The 20,199-nt window shown below is 39.6% G+C and overlaps 2 protein-coding genes across 3 annotated transcripts in view; one reads left to right on the top strand and one right to left on the bottom strand.

The window, feature by feature from the left end:
• pnocb (prepronociceptin b) overlaps positions 1-8,215 on the top strand; it is an 83,798-nt gene extending 75,583 nt beyond the window's left edge. The window contains exon 3 of the mRNA XM_057822143.1: positions 7,325-8,215. Within this exon, the coding sequence (XP_057678126.1) occupies positions 7,325-7,954 (630 nt within the window). The 3' untranslated portion in view covers positions 7,955-8,215. The remainder of the gene's footprint in view (positions 1-7,324) is intronic.
• A 6,813-nt stretch (positions 8,216-15,028) lies between these two features.
• Positions 15,029-20,199, bottom strand: part of znf395b (zinc finger protein 395b) — a 58,702-nt gene continuing 53,531 nt past the window's right edge. Inside the window, exon 10 of one of the 2 annotated variants that reach the window (XM_057823111.1) lies at positions 15,029-16,428. In XM_057823111.1, the coding sequence (XP_057679094.1) occupies positions 16,317-16,428 (112 nt within the window). In that variant the 3' untranslated portion in view covers positions 15,029-16,316. The remainder of the gene's footprint in view (positions 16,429-20,199) is intronic. The other variant, XM_057823110.1, reaches the window with a different exon arrangement.

Below are 20,199 nucleotides of genomic sequence, written 5' to 3'. Positions count from 1 at the left end.
ACTTCAACGAAACCTCAATATTTTTCATCAGGCACCTGAACACAGGTCTTAAGGCTCCCCTGATGCAGGTTTGAGGTCAACAGATTTTTTTCCCTTGGAGGAGGAACCTGTCTCGTAAAAAAAGGCATTTCCTGTTCTCACTAGGGGGCGCTAGGCCTATTGGGTAATATTTCAATGCAGTCGTGTTCAGGCTGGAATACCGCATATACATGGCAGATATGAAAAAGATTGAACGTTGTGTCAAGGAATTATTAGCCATTTACTGAATTCGGTGTTTTGCTGAAAAAATGGCCGACTTTGGCACCACGCCCAGGTCAGACCCGTGAATGAAAACACACCATTTTAGAAACTTAAGATCTCATATGTCTCCTGAACAGTCTCACCAATTTTGAAGATGATCCAACTAACTCCCTCGGCGAAAAGGTCTCAAATGTGCACCCTGTAAATCGATAAAAATTTCATATTCGATCCAAAATAACCAATTTCCTGTTGGGTTTGGAATATGGGTGCCAATGCTTTTTTGAAGCAGTTTTAGACAAGGTATAGACTCCCCAAATTTCATTGCTCTACGCTGACAAACCCTAATGTTATAGGCCAATTTTAAAATTTCAAGGGGGCGCCACTGAGCCATTTTGTTACATTTTTTTGCAACGTTGTTAAATTATCGAAATTTACAATTTTCCACACGTATGTGCAAATTTTGGTGACTTTTCGCGCATGTTCAGGCCTCCAAATTGGCCGTTTTCATTTGCCCTGAAAAAAAAAATAAAAAAAATAAAAAATAATCCTTTGCAAAACAATAGGGCCTTCCCACGCCTAGTGCTCGGGCCCTAAATATCAAAATGGCTTACCTTTTCGGGGCAGGATCAGGATTGTCATCTGTAAGACCATGGGCTCCAACGAAATGTTTACTGCATATGAAGGTGAATGGCGTCACTTTGCTGGCGTTAAACTGGTCTTTTGGATGTCCGCGCAAGTTGATCCATTGTTCACATTTCTTCCCTTTGAGCTTTTCGGGAAACGTATGAAGAAAACATCCTTCTAATATGGACGGTCGTAATGTCTAGTGTCCGTTCTACAAGTTCCATAGCAGCAGTGTTTGCACGGCATGTTTCTTTTTTATGATTACCGGCAGAAAATAAGTAGTCCTAGCACAGGTTGTATACGAATGTGCTTATATGTTGATCCCCTTCCGGTTTATGATAGTGACTTCATGCAGCCTTGCGGTCTAAAAATAGCATCAGTGCTGTATGCTATTGAGAAAAACTTTAAGAAATGAAGGTCACTGAAAGTGCATTGATGAACTTCTCTCTATTGAAAAACTTGATTTCCAAAACATCATATATCATTCCTCAGGTTGAAGAGTCAATCTAAAAAAATGACATCCATATGATTTGTATTTTCTGCTAATTTGCTTCTGTCACTCATTGTGCTGAAGTAGGTGTCACATTTAACACATGATGGACGTGTTCTATTAGTTCATGACTTACCCTATGCTGTCAAGCCTGCGCGAGAGAGAGGCCCATTAACTTCCTGACAAGTCAGCCAACCAGATTAAGTCTGCAAGCTTTTACATCATGAATGATTAATCACTTTGTACTAATTGTACAGCTTTTTCAGATACAGATTTTTACCACCTTCTCATTAACAATGTTGTAAAAACAATGTGATAGTTTCTTTAAAAATAAATAAATAAATAAATAACTGCGTGTATACAAGCACTGCAAACAACAGAATATCATTGTTAGCAGTGATGCTAAAGTTGAGGCACACCAATGACCCGTCAAGTACGTGACCTTGTAGACTATTTTTAATGTTACAGTGCTCCATCAAAATTATTTTAAAGATGACGCTTAAATTCAATTATACATTCTAAGAATATCAGCCAAATTACCATTTAATTATAATGAAGAATTATTACATAACATTTATATCAATCCCAAAAAGCTTCATAGAACATGTCGCGTCTTTGAGGTCATGCTTTTACTATCTCTTAATAAGTGGAGTCTTTTTGTTTGGAGATTTAGATAGATAGGCCTCTAATTTTAACATCCACTCAAATGACACTCAGTAAAGCATAGAACTCTGCCAGCATATCAAACGCTAATTTGAATCAGTGTGTAACCAAAATGTCACTCACATTGGTATCAGTCCTACAACTCTGAGGCCGTATTGCACTCTTAAAATAAAAAGGAAGTGGTATGAAAAGGTATCTGAACGTTTTGGAATTTCTCACATTTCTGCATAAAATCACCAATAAATGTGATCTGATCTTTGTCAAAATCCCAAAGATGTAAAAACAGTGTCTGCTTTAACTAAAACCACCCAAACATTTATAGGTTTTCATATTTTAATGTGGATAACATGCAAACAAGGAGACTTAAAGTGCAATTGAAACCTATGTCTACCAAACAATTAAAGCCAGGTGTGTGTCCAATCACTGATGAGTGGTTTAAAGCTGCCCTGACCACTATAAAACACACGCCTGGTAAGAATTGTCTTGATGAGAAATAATTTGCCTGATGTGCATCATGACTCGGTCAAAAGAGCTGTCTGAAGACCTGCGTTTAAGGATTGTTCATTTGTATAAAGCTGGGAAAGGACACAAAACCATCTCTAAAAGTTTGAATGTTCATCAATCGACAGTCACAGAAGTTGTCTAAAAATGGAGAGAGTTTGGCACTGTTGCTTCTCTCCTAAGGAGTGGCAGTCCACCAAAGATGACGCCAAGAGTTCAGCGCAGAATACTCAGAGAGGTAAAAAGTAGCCTTGAATGTCTGCTAAAGATTTACAGAAATCATTGGCACAGTCCAATATCTCTATGCACAAGTCAACTATATGTAAAACTATGGCCAAGATTCTTCCTCATTTAATGTTCACAAAATGGCACTTGGAAACTCCACAGAAGTTTTGGCAAAACATTTTGTGGACTGCTGAAACCAAAGTTAAATTGTTTGGGAGTAACACACAACGTCATGTATGGAGGAAAAATGGAACAGCTCACCACATCAACACCTCATCCCCACCGTGAAGCATGGTGGATGGAGCATCATGATTTGGGGCTGTTTTGCATCCTCAGGGCCTGGACAACTTGTAATAATTAATGAAAGAATGAATTCAAAAGTTTATCAGAATGTTTTGCAGGAAACCCTGAGGCTTTCTGTCAGACAGTGTGAGCTAAAAAGAGGATGGATGCTGCAACAAGACATTGATCACAAATACCGAAGTAAATCAACTTCAGGATGGGTTCAGAAGAACAAAATACACATTCTGGAGTGGCCAAGTCAAAGTCCAGACTTAAACCCCAATGAGATGCTGTGGCATAAAGCCAGCGATTCATGCCAGACATCCCAGGAATCTGACTGAACTACAGCAGTTTTGTAGAGAAGAATGGGCCAAGATCGAGGTGCCAGACTGATCTGCAGCTACAGGAAGCGTTGAAGTTGGTTGGAAGTTATTGCTGCCAAAGGGGGGGGCACAAAATATTAAATTAATGGCTCACTTACTTATCCCTCCCCCCCCCCTTCTGTCATTGCTTGCATACTATCCTCATTAAAATACGAAAACCTATAAATGTTTGAGTGGTTTTAGTTAAATCATTTGATGGTGATTTTATGCAGAAATGTGAGAAATTCCAAAAGGTTCAGATACTTTTTCATACCACTGTATATCCATAATTCTTCAGCACAACTTCTTGGTATGGTTGTGGGTGAGCTAAGTAATGGGTCCAACTCACTGGGAAATTCTCAACCCATCACAGAGCAGATAGATAAACAATGATTCACATCCGTAGACCATTATGATAAAATAACTAACTAACTAACTAACTAAATAAATAAATAAATAATAAAAATAAATAACATGTTTATTTTTGGAGTTTGGGTTAAAACATGAGTACCTTGGCGGGGAAAAGCATGCAAACTCTACATGGGAATGCCTGGGCTTTAGGGCATCAAGTGTTTCAAAGCCACTGTTCTGCGACACATTAAATTGCTGTGAGAGATCATCAGGTGTGCTGCAGGATCCAATCCAATTTCACTTCATCAATCCAAAAATGATTCCTTATTTACCATAGAGAACATATCATTGTTCCTCTATCCTAGCAACATAAAGTGACAAGATGAACAATTAAGTCCAGCTGTGGCCATTCTTACATAAAAATAATAGCTTGGTGTATGAATACAGGCTTAGAATTCACACTGAGTTAATTGAGGATATGTAATTATTTTTTGGTTTCCCGCGCATTTGATTGGCTGCACCACCCAATTTTCACAAAAGGTAAGGGGAAAAAAAGCATAAGCCACACCTTATTATAGACTGCAGGTGTCCATATTTTAATATGGAATACAGTGCTCTCCGTAATTGTTGGCACCCCTGAAAAAGATGTGTATTTTAGCTTCTAATATATATTTTTTTAATTCAAATATTATGGGACCTTTATGGAAAAAGAGAAAAATCCAACCTTCAATACAAATGCATTCATTCATTGGGGAAAAAATCCCACATAAAGAAAAAAATATTTGACATCAAATAATGTGTGTCACAATTATTAGCACCCCTGGTGTTAATACTTTGTACAACCCTCTTTTGCCAACAAAACAAGGTCTGGGGACTGAGATGGCCAAGGGAGGAGCTTGATTTTGTGTCTGGTGAACCATTTCTGTGTAGATTTGGCCATATGTTTAGGGTCATTGTCTTGCTGAAAGACCCATCTTCAGCTTTCGGGCAGAGGGCAACAGATTTTGATTTAAAATGTCCTGGTATTTCAAAGCATTCATGATGCCATGCACCCTAACAAGGTTCCCAGGGCCTTTGGAAGCGAAACAGCCCCACAACATCACTGACTCACCCCCATACTTTACAGTGGGTATGAGGTGCTTTTCAGCATGCGCATCTTTCGTGGCACGCCAGACCCACTTGTGGTGTTTGTTGCCAAAAAGCTCAATCTTGGTAATTATGGAGGGCACTGTATTTAGATTTAAAAAGATTACACAGAAAGATTGTACTGATCAAAAATCTGTGTGCCTGAAACAACAAGAGCACTGAACTTAAAAAAAAAAAAAAAAAAAAAAAAAAAAAAAAAAAAACCAGGCCGTTTCAAAGAGAATTTTTTTTTTTTAAAAACAACAATACGCACAAGAAAAATGAAGTGATGTCTTATGTATTTCACATATTATTGGTCAAACAATGGAAATGACTAACAGCTGCTGCAATATAGTACCGTAATTTTCGGACTATAAGGCGCACCTGACTATAAACCGCCATTTTCAGATTAAAAGTTTATTTTCCCTAGAGTGCATCCAATAGAATGTAGCACCACGTGACTACTCTGACTACACGGTGCCACCTCAAGGCACACAACGGACCTACCTGCACCCGATACACTCACCCCTCAAAACCTTTACTGCTGATCAGGGTCACGGCACCGATGTCACCGGACGCGATCCGTCCCCCCCGTCCAGATCAGGACTAGCACCCACGCAGCACGATGTGTCTAGCATGGCAGGCGAGCGCGCCAACCACCAACCCAAAAGCCCAGGCTAGCAGCTTTAGCCGCCAGCGCAACCTCTTGAAGGCATCCGGTGGGACGTTTCTATGTACAACACACAACGGACCTACGTGCACCTGTTACATTTGTCCTCCTACAGGAACCATATTAAAACAAAAAACATAATTCCCTCCCCCATCTTTTTGCATTTTCAAAAATTTTTGAAAAAGCTCCAGGGAGCCACTAGGGCAGTGCTAAAGAGTCGCATGCGGCGCTAGAGCCGTGGGTTTGCCATGGCCATTAAACAATTTGCCAGTGGTTTTTGGCACCGTGAGCAGGTGCCAGGTCGTGCTAAAAAATGAAATCTTCATCTCCATAAAGCTTTTCAGCAGATGGAAGCATGACGTACTCGAAAATCTCCTGATATACTGTAGCTAGCTGCATTGACCCTGCCCTTGATAAAACACTATAGACCAACACCAGCAACTGACACCCCACATCATCACTGACTGTGGGTACTTGACACTGGACTTCTGGCATTTTGGCATTTCCTTACCCCCAGTCTTCCCCCAAACTCTGGCACCTTGATTTCCGAATGGCATGCAAAATTTGCCCTCATCTGAAAAAAGTACTTTGGACCACCACCAGTCCAGTGCTGCTTCTCTGTAGCTCAGGTCAGGCGCTTCTGCCGCTGTTTCAGGTTTAAAAGCGGCTAGCCCTGGGGAATGCGCCACCTGTAGCCCATTTCCAGCACACGCGTGTGCACGGTGGCTCTGGATGTTTCTACTCCAGACTCAGTCCACTGTTTCTGCAGGTCCCCCAAGGTCAGGAATCGCCCTTCTCCACACTCTTTCTCAGGGTGCGGTCACCTCTTCTGGTTGTACAGCAATTCCTGCCACACTTTTTCCTTCCTACATACTTCCCACAGAGGTGCCTTGATACAGCACTCTGGGAACAGCCTATTCACTCAGAAATTTCTTTCTGTGTCTTAACCTCTTGCTTGAGGGTGTCAATGATCACCTTCTGGACAGCAGTCAGGTTGGCAGTCTTGCCCATGATTGCGGTTTGAGTAATGAACCAGGCTGGGCGTTTTTAAAAGCCTCAGGGATCTTTCGCAGGGGTTTTGAGTTAATTCGTTGATTCAGATGATTAGGTTAGTAGCTTCTTTAGAGTACCTTTTCATGATATGCTAATTTTTTGAGATAGGGATTTTTGGGTTTTCTTGACTTTTTTGCCAAAATCATCAATATTAAAACAATAAAAGGCTTGAACTACTTCAATTGTGTGTAATGAATCTAATATATGAAAGTCTAATGTTTATCAGTACATTACAGAAAATAATGAACTTTATCACAATATGCAAATTTTTTGAGAAGGACCATTTCCCATCCTCGAAGGGAGTGGTGGAGGCGGCATGTTGTATTTGTGTCGTAGCTGTGATTGCGTGTGTGTGTGTGTGTGTTTGAAAGTGTGGGGGTGTGAAGTCATCAGCAAATTAAACGTGCGTATGAGGGAAAAAATGGACTGGCACATTCAACAAGTAAAAAGTGTATCGTAACAATTGTAATGTCAATTCTATCCTTAGAACACACTATCTAAATTACCTATATAACAAAATTCATTATATACTGCAAATAAGGTTGCTTCAAGGTTGGTGGGGACAATTTGAGCATCCTGAAAAGTTGGTAGTGTTATGTCCCTACTGTCACTATGCAAATGTTGCCCTTGCACCTTTTGACCCTCATGAGGCATGCCAGAAAATGAATGGATGCTTGGACCATTTTAACCCTGATGTCAACAGTCTGCATTAACACGTGCTGCTTTTTCCCTCTACAGGTGTGCTTGTTAGAGTGCAGGGGTCAGGTGTCCTCCTCGCTCACCTGGGAGTTGTGTGAACGTACCCTGAAGCTCGCCATCTATCCTCCATTTGCCGAGGAAGGTGCCCTGCTCAAAAGCACGGCGGGAGAGCTGCAGATAGATCTGACCTCGGATAGCGACCTGCAATCTGCAGCCGCGCAGCCTTTCCGAGAGGAGGATGAGGATCTGGATGAGGGGCCCTTTGAGCAGCGCCGCGTCCATTATGACTCATCGCTGCTCGAATCCTCAGAGGTGGGGGAGGACGTTCAGAGTCTGGCTCTCCTGGATGACGACGAGGGCGAGCAGAGGGAAGGCGGCGATGTCAGCCAGCAGGATGAAAGCACAGAGGCCCTCAGCTTATCCAAACGCTTTGGCGGCTTTCAGCGGGGCCGCCACGGGTACAGGAAGTTTATCAGCTCCCCCGCTAGACACCTACAAAAGCGCTACGGAGGCTTCGTAGGTGTCCGCAAATCTGCCCGAAAATGGAAGAAAACGGGGCAGAAACGGGTCAACCAGCTGCTCAGGCAGTACCTCGGCCTGAGGAGCAGCCGCAGCGGCCGCTTCAACATCACCCCTGTGACAAGAGCGTGGAGGCAAAACAAACTGTAAACATGTTGCCCCAAAATCCCGCTACGCATACCTCAACCAATCATCTTTTCAACAGTACGAACTGTGACTTCCTCCATTGTCGTCAGCTCTTTGTGTCCAAACGAGTAAAACAAGGAATGCTTTGACCTTGATCAATATTTAACATGCCGTCCTGTGAAATAAAAGAATTAGAGAAGTGCAATTGAATATATTTTTGTGTGTCGGTGTAACGAAACAGGCCAAATGAGATTGGAAAAACAAGGTTTGACTTTTGACTGCACTTTCTTGAATAGTACTTAGAAGTCATTTGCACTTTGGTTTGCAAGCCGTGACAGCCCAGCCAGCTCTCATTAGTTGTGTTGATGAATTGTCTAGACTAGGGAGTTCAATAATATGCTGTTGCTCTTGAAATGGACTTAATCCTCAAACTGTGGAGCGAGTCTGTGATTTAGGGGTCAGGGCTACATTGTATTCAATCAGTGGTGCCCATGAAAACACATGAATATATAATCTCGAAAGGGTGTAACAGTTCACATTCAGTACTACAAATGTGAAACAAAATGTAAATTTTGTGCAAAGACAAAATAATTTGCGGGTTTTATATTAAAGCAGTTAAAAACATTTATTTAACCCTCCTGTTACCCGAGTTTTTTGGGGTCAGTTTGAAGTGTCGACAAATTATCACGCTCAGGCTCATTGGCTGTCATTGACTCTGATGGACGTCTGATCCATTTTTGACTGTGAAGGGGCGAACGTTCATTTGACCCCTCCCAGTCAAAAATGAAAATGACCAATGGCGGTTTTAGGGGTGGGGCCATAGGGGCACTGGCCCCACCATTAATTTGAATGGCCTCTGAATAGCGTACCGCAAGTAACATGTCACCTTTGCTCATTTATATTCATGACGTTAGCAACTGTTGCTAGGGGGGTCATGCTAGATGCATGTAAATAGTGTACGAACGAGATGCTTACTGAGCTAAACCTATCAATTCTGTCTGAAAATGATTTCCCTGGTGCCAAATTCACTGGTAAAAATATGGAAGAACATACAAATGTTCAGTTACAGAGATAGCTTGAGTGTCAAGGGCTGAAAAAGACGGGGGAAAGAGCCGACCTGATCCAGAGGTAACTTTTGTATCGACACCTTTTTGAAAGTCTCCTGTTTCAACAAGCTATCCTTTACCACTATATGCCAGGTCTTTATTATATATTATACCCTCTGGTTGTCTTACGTCTCTGACCGTTCGTGGGGGTAATTATATTGCTATTTTTGTGTAGCGATCGCAAATGCTACTCAGTGACAGCCAACGAACACTTTTAATTTTTTCATGATAACAAATCTAATTATATGAATCTATTGACACTACCCTTACTAAGGTTGTTTCTTTACAACAGAACAGATAAAGCTGATAAATCTAGAGCCTACCTGTCGGCATGAACAGGGTTACTACAAAAAGATCAAGGCCAAACATGGCTAATTTATTTAAATATCCGTATTTTAGAAAAATAGGCCTAAATGACTGTTGTGATATAAAAATATGTATATTTTTTTTCCAGGTCATTCATAGTCAGACAGAAGCAGCACGGCGAAACGCCACGCTAAAAAATAAGTAATATATCAAAATGGCTTACCTCTTCGGGGCAGGAAATAGATCAGGATTGTCATCTGTAGGACCATGGCCCTCAACAAAATGTTTACTGCATATGAAGGTGAATGGCTTCACCTTCCTGGCGTTAAACTGGTCTTTTGGACATCCATCGGACAATCATTTTTTCCCTGCTGAGTTTTTGGCTTCGGGAAACTTATCAAGAAAATATCTTTCATATGTGGACGGTCGTAATGTCTAGAGCTGTTTCTACAAGTTCCATAGCAGCAGTGTTTAATCGGCATGTGTTTTTTTTTTAATGATTACCGACAGAAAACAAGCAGCACTAGCATTGGTTATATGCAAGCGCGCTTCTATGTTGACCCTCTTCTACGATGGTGACGTCATGCAGCCTTGCGGTCTCAAAATAGCATTCGTGCGGTACGCTACTGCCCCTGTTCCCATTTTAGCACAAAGCGTGGCAATTGGTGAATCCTTCTTTTCTGAAGTGAGAGAAAATGAGATACAGCGATCCCTCGTTACTTCGCACTTTGCGCCCTCAGTCCATCGCGGATTTTTTTCAATTAAAAAAATAAATAAATAAATACAGATGAGCTGTCCCAATCTGATCACATAGTCTCCCTCTCCCTTCTGCTGCTTTTCATGGTCTGGCAGTGCACTGGAGTTGCTTATTAAAGTTAACGATGATTGACAGACGTTAAGGTTTGATCTTGCCAGAGATGCTTGGTAGCCGAAACTTCAACGCTCCGTATTCGTCAATCATCTTTTAGCTTGTTAAACAGTTGCTGAGGCAACTCATTCTGCGTAAGCGAGCAGCTTGCGCGGATTTGAGTTGAATCATTCAATGAAGCATTTAATAAAGAAGAGAATTTTTCTACTTCATTCTTGTTTAAAAATGATTCGGTGGGACAGCAACATGAATCAAAACTCTCTAAATTGAACTCCTTAATAACCATTCATTAAAATATACACAAATAAAAGTTGTTTTTGGGGGGAAAAAGTGAAAAACATGTCATTTATGTATCTTTTTCCAATGCTAAATCTGAATAAAGATATCTAACACACACACACACAACATTGGGGGGCCCCCCATCAGATCCAAATTTATATAAAAATGATGTCCATCATTTGTGCTACGTTTGTGCTTATTTGTCCTATAAAACGTTTAGTTTGTGCTGCTATCATTTTTTAGATATTCACAATTCTTGAATAGAATAGAATAGAATAGAATAGAATAGAATAGTCCTTTATTGTCATTATACAGTTGTACAATGAAATTATGGAGCATCTCCCTTTACAGTGCAGGATAAGTTAAAATCTCAAAGAGACTTGTGAGTATAAAAGTATAAAATCTAAATAAATGTAAATATAATCGCTTGAAATTTGTCTCAATATTTGTGAAACGATAGCAGCATTTTTATAGCAAAAACGAGCACAAACCTAGCACAAACGAATGGCACCACTGGGGTTCCGTTCCACCATAGATGTGGGGCTGCTTGACGTCATCACTACAAATTAAAGGCTTAATATGTAGGGCACAAACAAACATTTTTACAGCACAAACCAGGACAAACGAAGCACAAGTGATTGACACTATTTATAGCCATTTTTAATCAAAAAAGGGGCTGATTGACCTCAGACTGACTTATTAAAGAATTGTAAATATCTCAAAAGTGATAGCAGCACAAACGAACGTTTTTTACTGCACAAACAAGCACAAACATAGCACAAACAATTGACATCATTTTAAAATAAATTTGCGTCTGATGAGGGGCCAATTTCACGGAGGTAAACTACACTGGTTCGCATTACAGTGTCAAGCAAAGATATTTTTACCTCTACATGCAGGATCATCTGCGTATTGCTTTGTTGACCAAAACAAACAGTAAACAAAGATAGCAGCGACACTTGGCTCCTGAAGGTTACATGTAGGCATGTGCTCGGATGATACTCTGATGGTATGATAACCTTAAGCCAAAATATCCCGGTTTCACGGCATTGCAATTACAGCTCTAAAATGTGTTATTTTGAGATATCTGGGTTAAAAAAAACAAACAAAAAACAACTTTTGCTCCATTCAACAGGACTTTTAGTCAAAATATAGCAAATTGGAACATAAGTATAATGTTAAAATAAAAATAAATAAAAATATAAATGCAGTCCTTTAGGTGAGCCTAAACCTGCAGCCACAGCTCAACATTATTAGCATCAGAACAAAAATAATTGAATTATTTTACATAAAACGCACGGGTGTATGACTCGTATCATGTTTACATTATACACTCTCTTTCTCAACACAGACAGTTGCCAGAGAGAAAAAAAAAACATCACGTTTTACCACCGCTAGGCACATTAAACACACTGGAGTTAACTCTCGTAGCTGGTGATAAACATTCATGACAGTGTTTACTAACCTTTAATTTTGTGTAAACGCGAAATCATATTGGAGGTATTGCCTCCTCTGCAGCCGTCCTACGCAAACATATTTTTTTACATGTCAGTTGGCCTTCCTCCTCTAAGCCGCGGCCGTCTGTAACTTTTCTGTTGCTGAAGTATTCCCATACCAGCGATTTTGTTTTCTTTGATGGGGGAAAAAATTTCAGGAGTTTCACCTCCTCCAGCCATTGTGTAGCACAGCTGACTCACTGACACTGAGCAACAACCAGTGGGGGAGGTTTGAGCCTTGCAGCTGCAAGCGAGGGATTTCTTCATGCATTTTTGGGACATAAAAAATAGCTAATACCTTAGGGACGGTATGACAGAGAATTTTCGCGGTTTTGAAACCTTGACATTTTCATACCACGAAACACCTTGAAACCGATGATCGGCACATGTGTAGTTACATGTGACCCCTTCTTGGATCGGACGTCTATCACCATCAATAACTGTTAGAACTGAATTTAAAAAAACCTTTGATATAATTGTGAACTTGTGTCACTAACTCTAATGTAGGCCAGCAAAACATGCTTAATACCCCAAAATACCTATTTTGTACAAAAAAATGAATCCATTAAACATCTATGAGTAAATATCCTAATATAAAATAACCCGACTAATAATTTCACTGCAAAATATTTGTCCAAATGTTTCACAAATAAAAATGAACCAATTTAAAATAGGAAAGCAACGGTTCTATTTGACGACTGTGCGTAAACATCATTCAAATGAAAAAAACACATCACAAATAGCAATTTGACTTTCAATAATATGTTAAACTTTAAACCCGGTCAACATGACCTGTCGACGTAACAGGAGGGTTAAGGAAAGTAAAAAACTACTGTTCTGGATTGTAGAGTGAATTTGTACCATACAAAAAAGGTTAACTATACATACAATATTGGCCAAAAGTATTGGCACCCCTGCAATTCTGTCAGATAATGCTGTATTTCTCCCAGAAAATGTTTGCAATTACAAATGCTTTGGTAGTAATATCTTCATTTATTTTGCTTTGCAATAAAAAATCACATAAGAGAATGAAAAAAAAAAAAATCATTATCATTTTACATATAACTCCAAAAATGGGCCGGACAAAAGTATTGGCAACCTCAGCCAAATACTTGGTAGAACAACCTTTAAAATAAAATAAAAATAAAAATAACTGCGAACAACCGCTTCAGATATCCATCAATGAGTTTCTCACAATTCTCTGCTGGAATTTTAGAGCATTCTTCTATGGCCAACAGCTTCAGGTCTCTGAGATTTGAAGGGTGCCATCTTCAAACTGCCATTTTCAGATCTCTCCAGAGGTGTTCCATGGAATTCAGGTCTGGACTCATTGCTGGCCACTTTCGAAGTCTCCAGTGCTTTGTCTCAAACCATTTTCTAGTGCTTTTTGAAGTGTGTTTTGAGTCATTGTGCTGCTGGAAGACCCATGACCTCTGAGGGAAACCCAGCTTTCTCACACTGGGCCCTACATTATGCTGCAAAATTTGTTGGTAGTCTTCAGACTTCATAATGCCATGCACACGGTCAAGCAATCCAGTGCCAGAGGAAGCATAGCAACCCCAAAACATCAAGGAACCTCTGACATGTTTGACTGTGGGGGCCGTGTTCTTTTCTTGGAAGACCTCATTTTTTCCCTGTAGAAGAAGTTTTGGCAAAGTCCAGCCTGGCTTTTTTATGTCTCTGGGTCAGAAGTGGGGTCTTCCTGGGGATCCTATCATAGAGTCCCTTTTCATTCAGACGCCGACAGAAAGTACGGGTTGACACTGTTGTACTGCAGGACAGCTTGAACTTGTTTGGATATTAGTCAAGGTTCTTTATCCACCATCCGCACAATCTTTCGTTAAATCTCTCATCTATTATTCTTTTCCGTCCACATCTAGGGAGGTTGGCCACAGTGCCACGGGCTTTACACTTATTGATGACACTGCGCACAGTAGACACAGGAACATTCAGGTCTTTAGAGATGGACTTGTAACTTTGAGATTGCCTGTGCTTCCTCACAATTTTGCTTCTCAAGTCCTCAGACAGTTCTTTGGTCTTCTTTCTTTTCTCCATGCTCAATGTGGTACACACAGGGACACGGGACAGAAGTTGAGTCGACTTTAATCCATTTTAACTGGCTGCAAATGTGATTTAGTTATTGCCACCACCTGTTATGTGCCACAGGTAAGTAACAGGTAGTGTTATTTACACAAATTAGAGAAGCATCACCATTTTTCAAAGGGTGCCAATACTTTTGTCCGGCCCATTTTTGGAGTTTTGTGTAAAATGATAATGATTCCCCCCCATTGACGTTTGTGTTTTTTCATTGCATGCAAAATAAATTAAGATATTACTATCAAGAAATTTGCAATTGCAATCATATTCTGGGAGAAATTGAGCATTATATGACAGAATTGCAAGCGTGCACATACTTTTGGCCAACAGTGTATAAAATAGCACAAAAAATAACAAATCCAGCATAGTCCTAAAAGCATGCATGCTGTTATTATTCTTTTAAATTATTTTAATCTAGGAACTGTGCTATACACGAACATATTGTTCAATGACAGTCTACCCTACAGTTTATCAATTGATTTTTATTCCCAATCTCACAACTCACCCAACTGTATCGCTTTATCGTTTAGACTAGGGTCCCTTTTTAATTTTTTTTTTTTTTTTAGATGAAATAATACTGCCCTCTAGTGTGTGACAATGATACATGCTGACAACAGCATGCAATCGTGTGGTTGGTTTTATTATTTTACTGCAATCTCAGTGAAATTAGAAATCACAACAAACCATTTGCTCGGAACTCTCTTATCTGTGTAATTAGACCCAAATTACATAGCAAATTTTTTTTCCCCTTTTCTTTCCACTCTCAAAATTATAAGGGAAAGTTTTACTAAAATGACCTAATAATGTTTTCAGCTATTGAATTATCTGGGAAAACAATCCTTCATTGAAACAGAATTAGTAGATTAAACCCAATGTTACAAAAATGAAGTCCAATTTATTGTTTTCTTGAAGAAGACTTTTTTTTTTTTTTTTTTTTTTTTTTTTTTAATACTGCGCTTAGTGGAGCTGGAAATGGCTTGGGCCTGTTATTTGCTGTGTGTGGAAAAGCAAAGGAGTTTTAAATGACACCATCTTAAAGTTGAAGAGCTAAAGCGAGGAATTAACAATGCATGACAGCCATGGTCTTTATTGTCACCCTCCAAAAGTACACTTGCAGCCACAAATATTGTTTTCATTCATCTTAATAGTGTATTCTGAGACGTAAAGATATTTGTACAGTGTGTGCTGAGTATAGAGAGTTTGAGAAATGGTGCAGATGCATGCATTTGTTTTTCCCTGCACCAGCATCTCATAAATTACATTTGTGGGTACGATGTAAATTTCAACAATTTTTAACATTAATTCGTTGTTCTAAGTCTTCATAAAATGTGTATAGAAAAACAAGAATAAAAATAGTTTGCTATTTCTTTTGTGGACTTTCATGCGGAAAAGAAAACAAGTGTTTCAAATTCTCAGTGTTTTATTGATTTGCTTGTGTGACAATATACTGCATTTCCTTTTTCGTTTTATTTTTTATTGCTTTTACAAACTCCAGTCGCAGCGATTACTCCGAACAACCTCCAACATGGGTTGTTTTCCAACGCATAGGCAGGAAGAGAAACCATTTGGGTCAATGAAACCAAATGTATTGTAGCTTATTCCTGTGATTATTATATTCTACCAAAGTGCCATTACCATCAGGGGAAAACAAAACAAAACAAAATAAAACAAAACACTTAAGCTTGACGAGACATTAAAAAAGGTACAAAATACTCGTACGTAGCTCAAAGCACACAATATAATATACATCAGAAACCACTGGAAGAGTTTTGGATTAAACAAACAAGCAATCTAAGCAGTCTAATACTGTACATGATAGAGAGTAGGAGAATATTGTAGGCCGAGTACGTCACATGATCGTCAGTCACCAGTTAGCACCGAAGCAGACCAACAGGATACAAACATACACAAACCTTCATTTCTCAAGGGAAGAATAACCAGGCAGAATATTAGCAAACGTCCACCTCTTATAATAACTGTTGCAAACTTAAGTCTTCGGCACATTACAACTAATTTTTGAATTGGTTGCCCTCGAACTCAAAAGTCTTATAACAAACCGTCTTGTATGTCAGCTTATGAAACAAAGTTGCACGTAAAAAAAAAAAAAAAATACAATGACAAAAGTAAAATAAAACTTTTTTTTCAATGGCTGTTATATACACTATAACATCTTTTATGATAAAATTCAATTTTATCATCCATTCATCCATCCAACCATCCATCCATTTTGCTGTTTAGTCAGGGAAACGTTGGCAGGCTTTTTTCCAGCGGCAGGCAGTGCACCACTGGTCCTTTCGCTCCACTCCGTATACCTTGCGACATTTCTTGGCCTCCCCGCGTCCTTTCCTGCCAACAAAACAAGGGCGTTTATAATAGGGGTGTGACAAAATATCAAAATGGTGATACAGTGGGCAAATAAAGTATTTAGTCAACCACCAATTGTGCAAGTTCTCCTACTTGAAAAGATGAGAGAGGCCTGTAATTGTCAGCATGGGTAAACCTCAGCCATGAGAAACAGAATGTGTGAAAAAAAAAAAATGAAAATCACATTGTTTGTTTTTTCAAGATTTTATTTGCAAATCATGGTGGCAAATAAGTATTTGGTCAATCCCAAAAGTTCATCTCAATACTTTCTTATCTACCCTTTGTTGGCAATAACCGAGGCCAAACGTTTTCTGTAACTCTTCACAAGCTTTTCACACACTGTTGCTGGTATTTTGACACATTCCTCCATGCAGATCTCCTCTAGAGCAGTGATGTTTTGGGGCTGTTGTTGGGCAACATGGACTTTCAACTCCAAAAATTACAAGAACCAAAATTACAGAACCACACCGTGGGCTAGTGAATGACCTACAGAGAGCTGGGACCACAGTAACAAAGGCTACTATCAGAAACACAATGCGCCGCCAGGGACTCAAGTCCTGCACTGCCAGATGTGTCCCCCTGCTGAAGAAACTACACGTCCAGGCCTGTCTGCGGTTTGCTAGAGAGCATTTGGATGATCCAGAAGAGGACTGGGAGAATGTGTTATGGTCAGATGAAACCAAAATAGAAATTTTTGGTAGAAACACAGGTTCTCGTGTTTGGAGGAGAAAGAATAATGAATTGCATCCGAAGAACACCATACCATGGGGGTGGAAACATCATGCTTTGGGGCTGTTTTTCTGCAAAGGGACCAGGACGACTGATCTGTGTAAAGGAAAGAATGAATGGGGCCATGTATCGAGAGATTTTGAGTGAAAATCTCCTTCCATCAGCAAGTGCATTGAAGATGAGACGTGGCTGGGTCTTTCAGCATGACAATGATCCCAAACACACAGCCAGGGCAACAAAGGAGTGGCTTCGTAAGAAGCATTTCAAGGTCCAGGAGTGGCCTAGCCAGTCTCCAGATCTCAACCCCATAGAAAATCTGTGGAGGGAGCTGAAAGTCCTTGTTGCCCAACGACAGCCCCAAAACATCACTGCTCTAGAGGAGATCTGCATGGAGGAATGTGCCAAAATACCAGCAACAGTGTGTGAAAAGCTTGTGAAGAGTTACAGAAAACGTTTGGCCTCGGTTATTGCCAACAAAGGGTAGATAACAAAGTATTGAGATTAACTTTTGGGATTGACCAAATACTTATTTTCCACCATGATTTGCAAATAAAATCTTGAAAAAACAAACAATGTGATTTTCTGTTTTTTTTTTTCCACATTCTGTCTCTCATGGTTGAGGTTTACCGATGTTGACAATTACAGGCCTCTCTAATCTTTTCAAGTAGGAGAACTTGCACAATTGGTGGTTGACTAAATACTTCTTTACCCCACTGTATATCGTGATACTTTGTATCCCAAAAGGTTATCGATATGCTCCTGCCAAGAATGGAAATATCGTTTTAAAAAGGTGGCAATGTTTAGAAAAAAAAAAGGGACCAACAAGTTGCTACCAAAATCTTCCACCATAATAGTGTCTCAGGTAACTCTAAGGCTGCCATTGACGGTGCACGACCAATCCATTTAGACTGGGAACGTTCATTCATTCGAAATAGGGCTGCAGCTATCGATTATTTTAGTAGTGGATTAATCGACAAACTATTTAGTTCAAATAAGTTGAGTTTGAGTCACTGCCTATTCAGTCAATTTGATTCCCAGGTCACTTCCTGTTCTGTAACTCAAAATAAAAAGGAAGTGACCAATAAAATATCCCAAAATCAACAGGAAGTAACTGAAAATCAACAGGTAATGGCCTTAAATGGCCCAAAATTATCTCATTGCCTGGCATTGGCTGCCAATGACGGCCATAGACTTTCAATCCGTTTGAAGTGGGAGGGATGGCAGCGAATGAACGAATGTTCATTCGCTGCCATCCCTCCGACTTCAAACGGATTGGACGTCTACTAGTGATAAACTTATTCCAATTCCCAGCAGAAGCTTGTTTTTCTGTTAATTAGTTGTTTGTAGAATATCCTAGAATGATTTCCTGACCAATGTATTGATAATCGTTGTATCGCCACATCGTCAGATCATCGTTATCGTGAGCTTTGTATCGCAAATCGTATCGTATCGTGAGGTAACAAGAGGTTCCCATTCTTAGTTTGTAAGTAAACCATTGTGAGACTGATAGAAAAGACATCAAAAACTAAAAACAGAATGATATATCAGATTTCAGTGTATACAGAGCAATGGTTTTGATAATACAGTGGTACCTCAACATACAATCGTTTCGACACACGATCTTTTCAAGTTTCAACATCCGACATAAAATTTGACTCGCCATTTGTTTCTACAGTGGTATGAAAAAGTAACTGAACCTTTTGGAATTTCTCAAATTTCTGCATAAAATTACCATCAAATGTGATTTGATCTTTGTCAAAATCACACAGATGTAAAAACAGTGTCTGCTTTAACTAAAGCCACCCAAAGATTGATAGGTTGTCATATTTTAATGAGGAAAGCATTCAAACAATGACAGAAATAGGAAAAATAAGTAAGTGAAGCCTCTGTCTAAGGAAACTTAAAGAGCGAATTAAACCAATTTTTGCCAAACATTGGTTGCCAAATCACTGATGAGTGGTTCAAAGCTACCATGCCCACTATAAAACACACACCGGGTAAGAATTGTCTTGATGAGAAGCATTGTCTGTTGTGCATCATGACTCGGTTAAAGGAGCTGACTGAAGATTTTTGATTTGTATAAAGCTGGGAAAGGATACAAAACCATCTCTAAAAGTCTGGATGTTCATCATTCAACAGCCAGAAAAGTTGTCTACAACTGGAGAGAGTTTGGCACTGTTGCTTCTCTCCCAAGGAGTGGCCATCCACCAAAGATGATGCAAAAAGTTCAGCGCAGAATACTCAGAGAGGTAAAAAAGAACCCTAGAGTGTCTGCTAAAGACAGAAATCACTGGCACAGTCCAATATCTCTGTGCACAGAGCAACTATATGTAAAACTATGGCCAAGAATCGTGTTCATGGGAGGCCTCCACAAAGGAAGCCACTGCTGTCTAAAAAAACAATAGAAGAAGTAAATCAACTTCAAAATGGTTTCAGAAGAACAAATTACACGTTTTGGAGTGGCCAAGTCAAAGTCCAGACTTGAACCCTATGGAGATGCTGTGGCATGACCTAAAGACAGCGATTCATGCCAGACATCCCAGGAATCTGACGGAACTACAGCAGTTTTGTAGAGAAGAATGGGCTAAGATTAGTACTCATCGATGTGTCAGACTAATCTGCAGCTACAGGAAGCGTCTGGTGGAAGTTATTGCTTCCAAAGGGGGGACCACAAAATATTAAATGTGATGGTTCATTTACTTATTTCCCCCCTTCTGTCATTGTTTGCATACTGTCCTCACCAAAATAATGAAAACCTATAAATGTTTGGGTGGTTTTCGTTAAAGCAGAAACTGTTTTTTTCATCAGTCTGATTTTGACAATGATCAGATCACATTTGATGGTGATTTTACGCAGAAATGTGAGAAATTACAAAAGGTTCAGATACTTTTCCATACCACTGTATGAATATATGTCATATATACAAAAATTTCATAAAGGTTGAACAGTCCCCTGGTGTTGCTTTAATTTTGTGCTGGTGCTACCAAAATAGACGTATTGTTAACAACACCTCTTTAAATGAAC

Source organism: Corythoichthys intestinalis, chromosome 19 (assembly GCF_030265065.1).
Source record: "Corythoichthys intestinalis isolate RoL2023-P3 chromosome 19, ASM3026506v1, whole genome shotgun sequence".
NCBI lineage: Eukaryota > Metazoa > Chordata > Actinopteri > Syngnathiformes > Syngnathidae > Corythoichthys > Corythoichthys intestinalis.
This window is presented reverse-complemented; position numbering and strand designations above follow the sequence as displayed.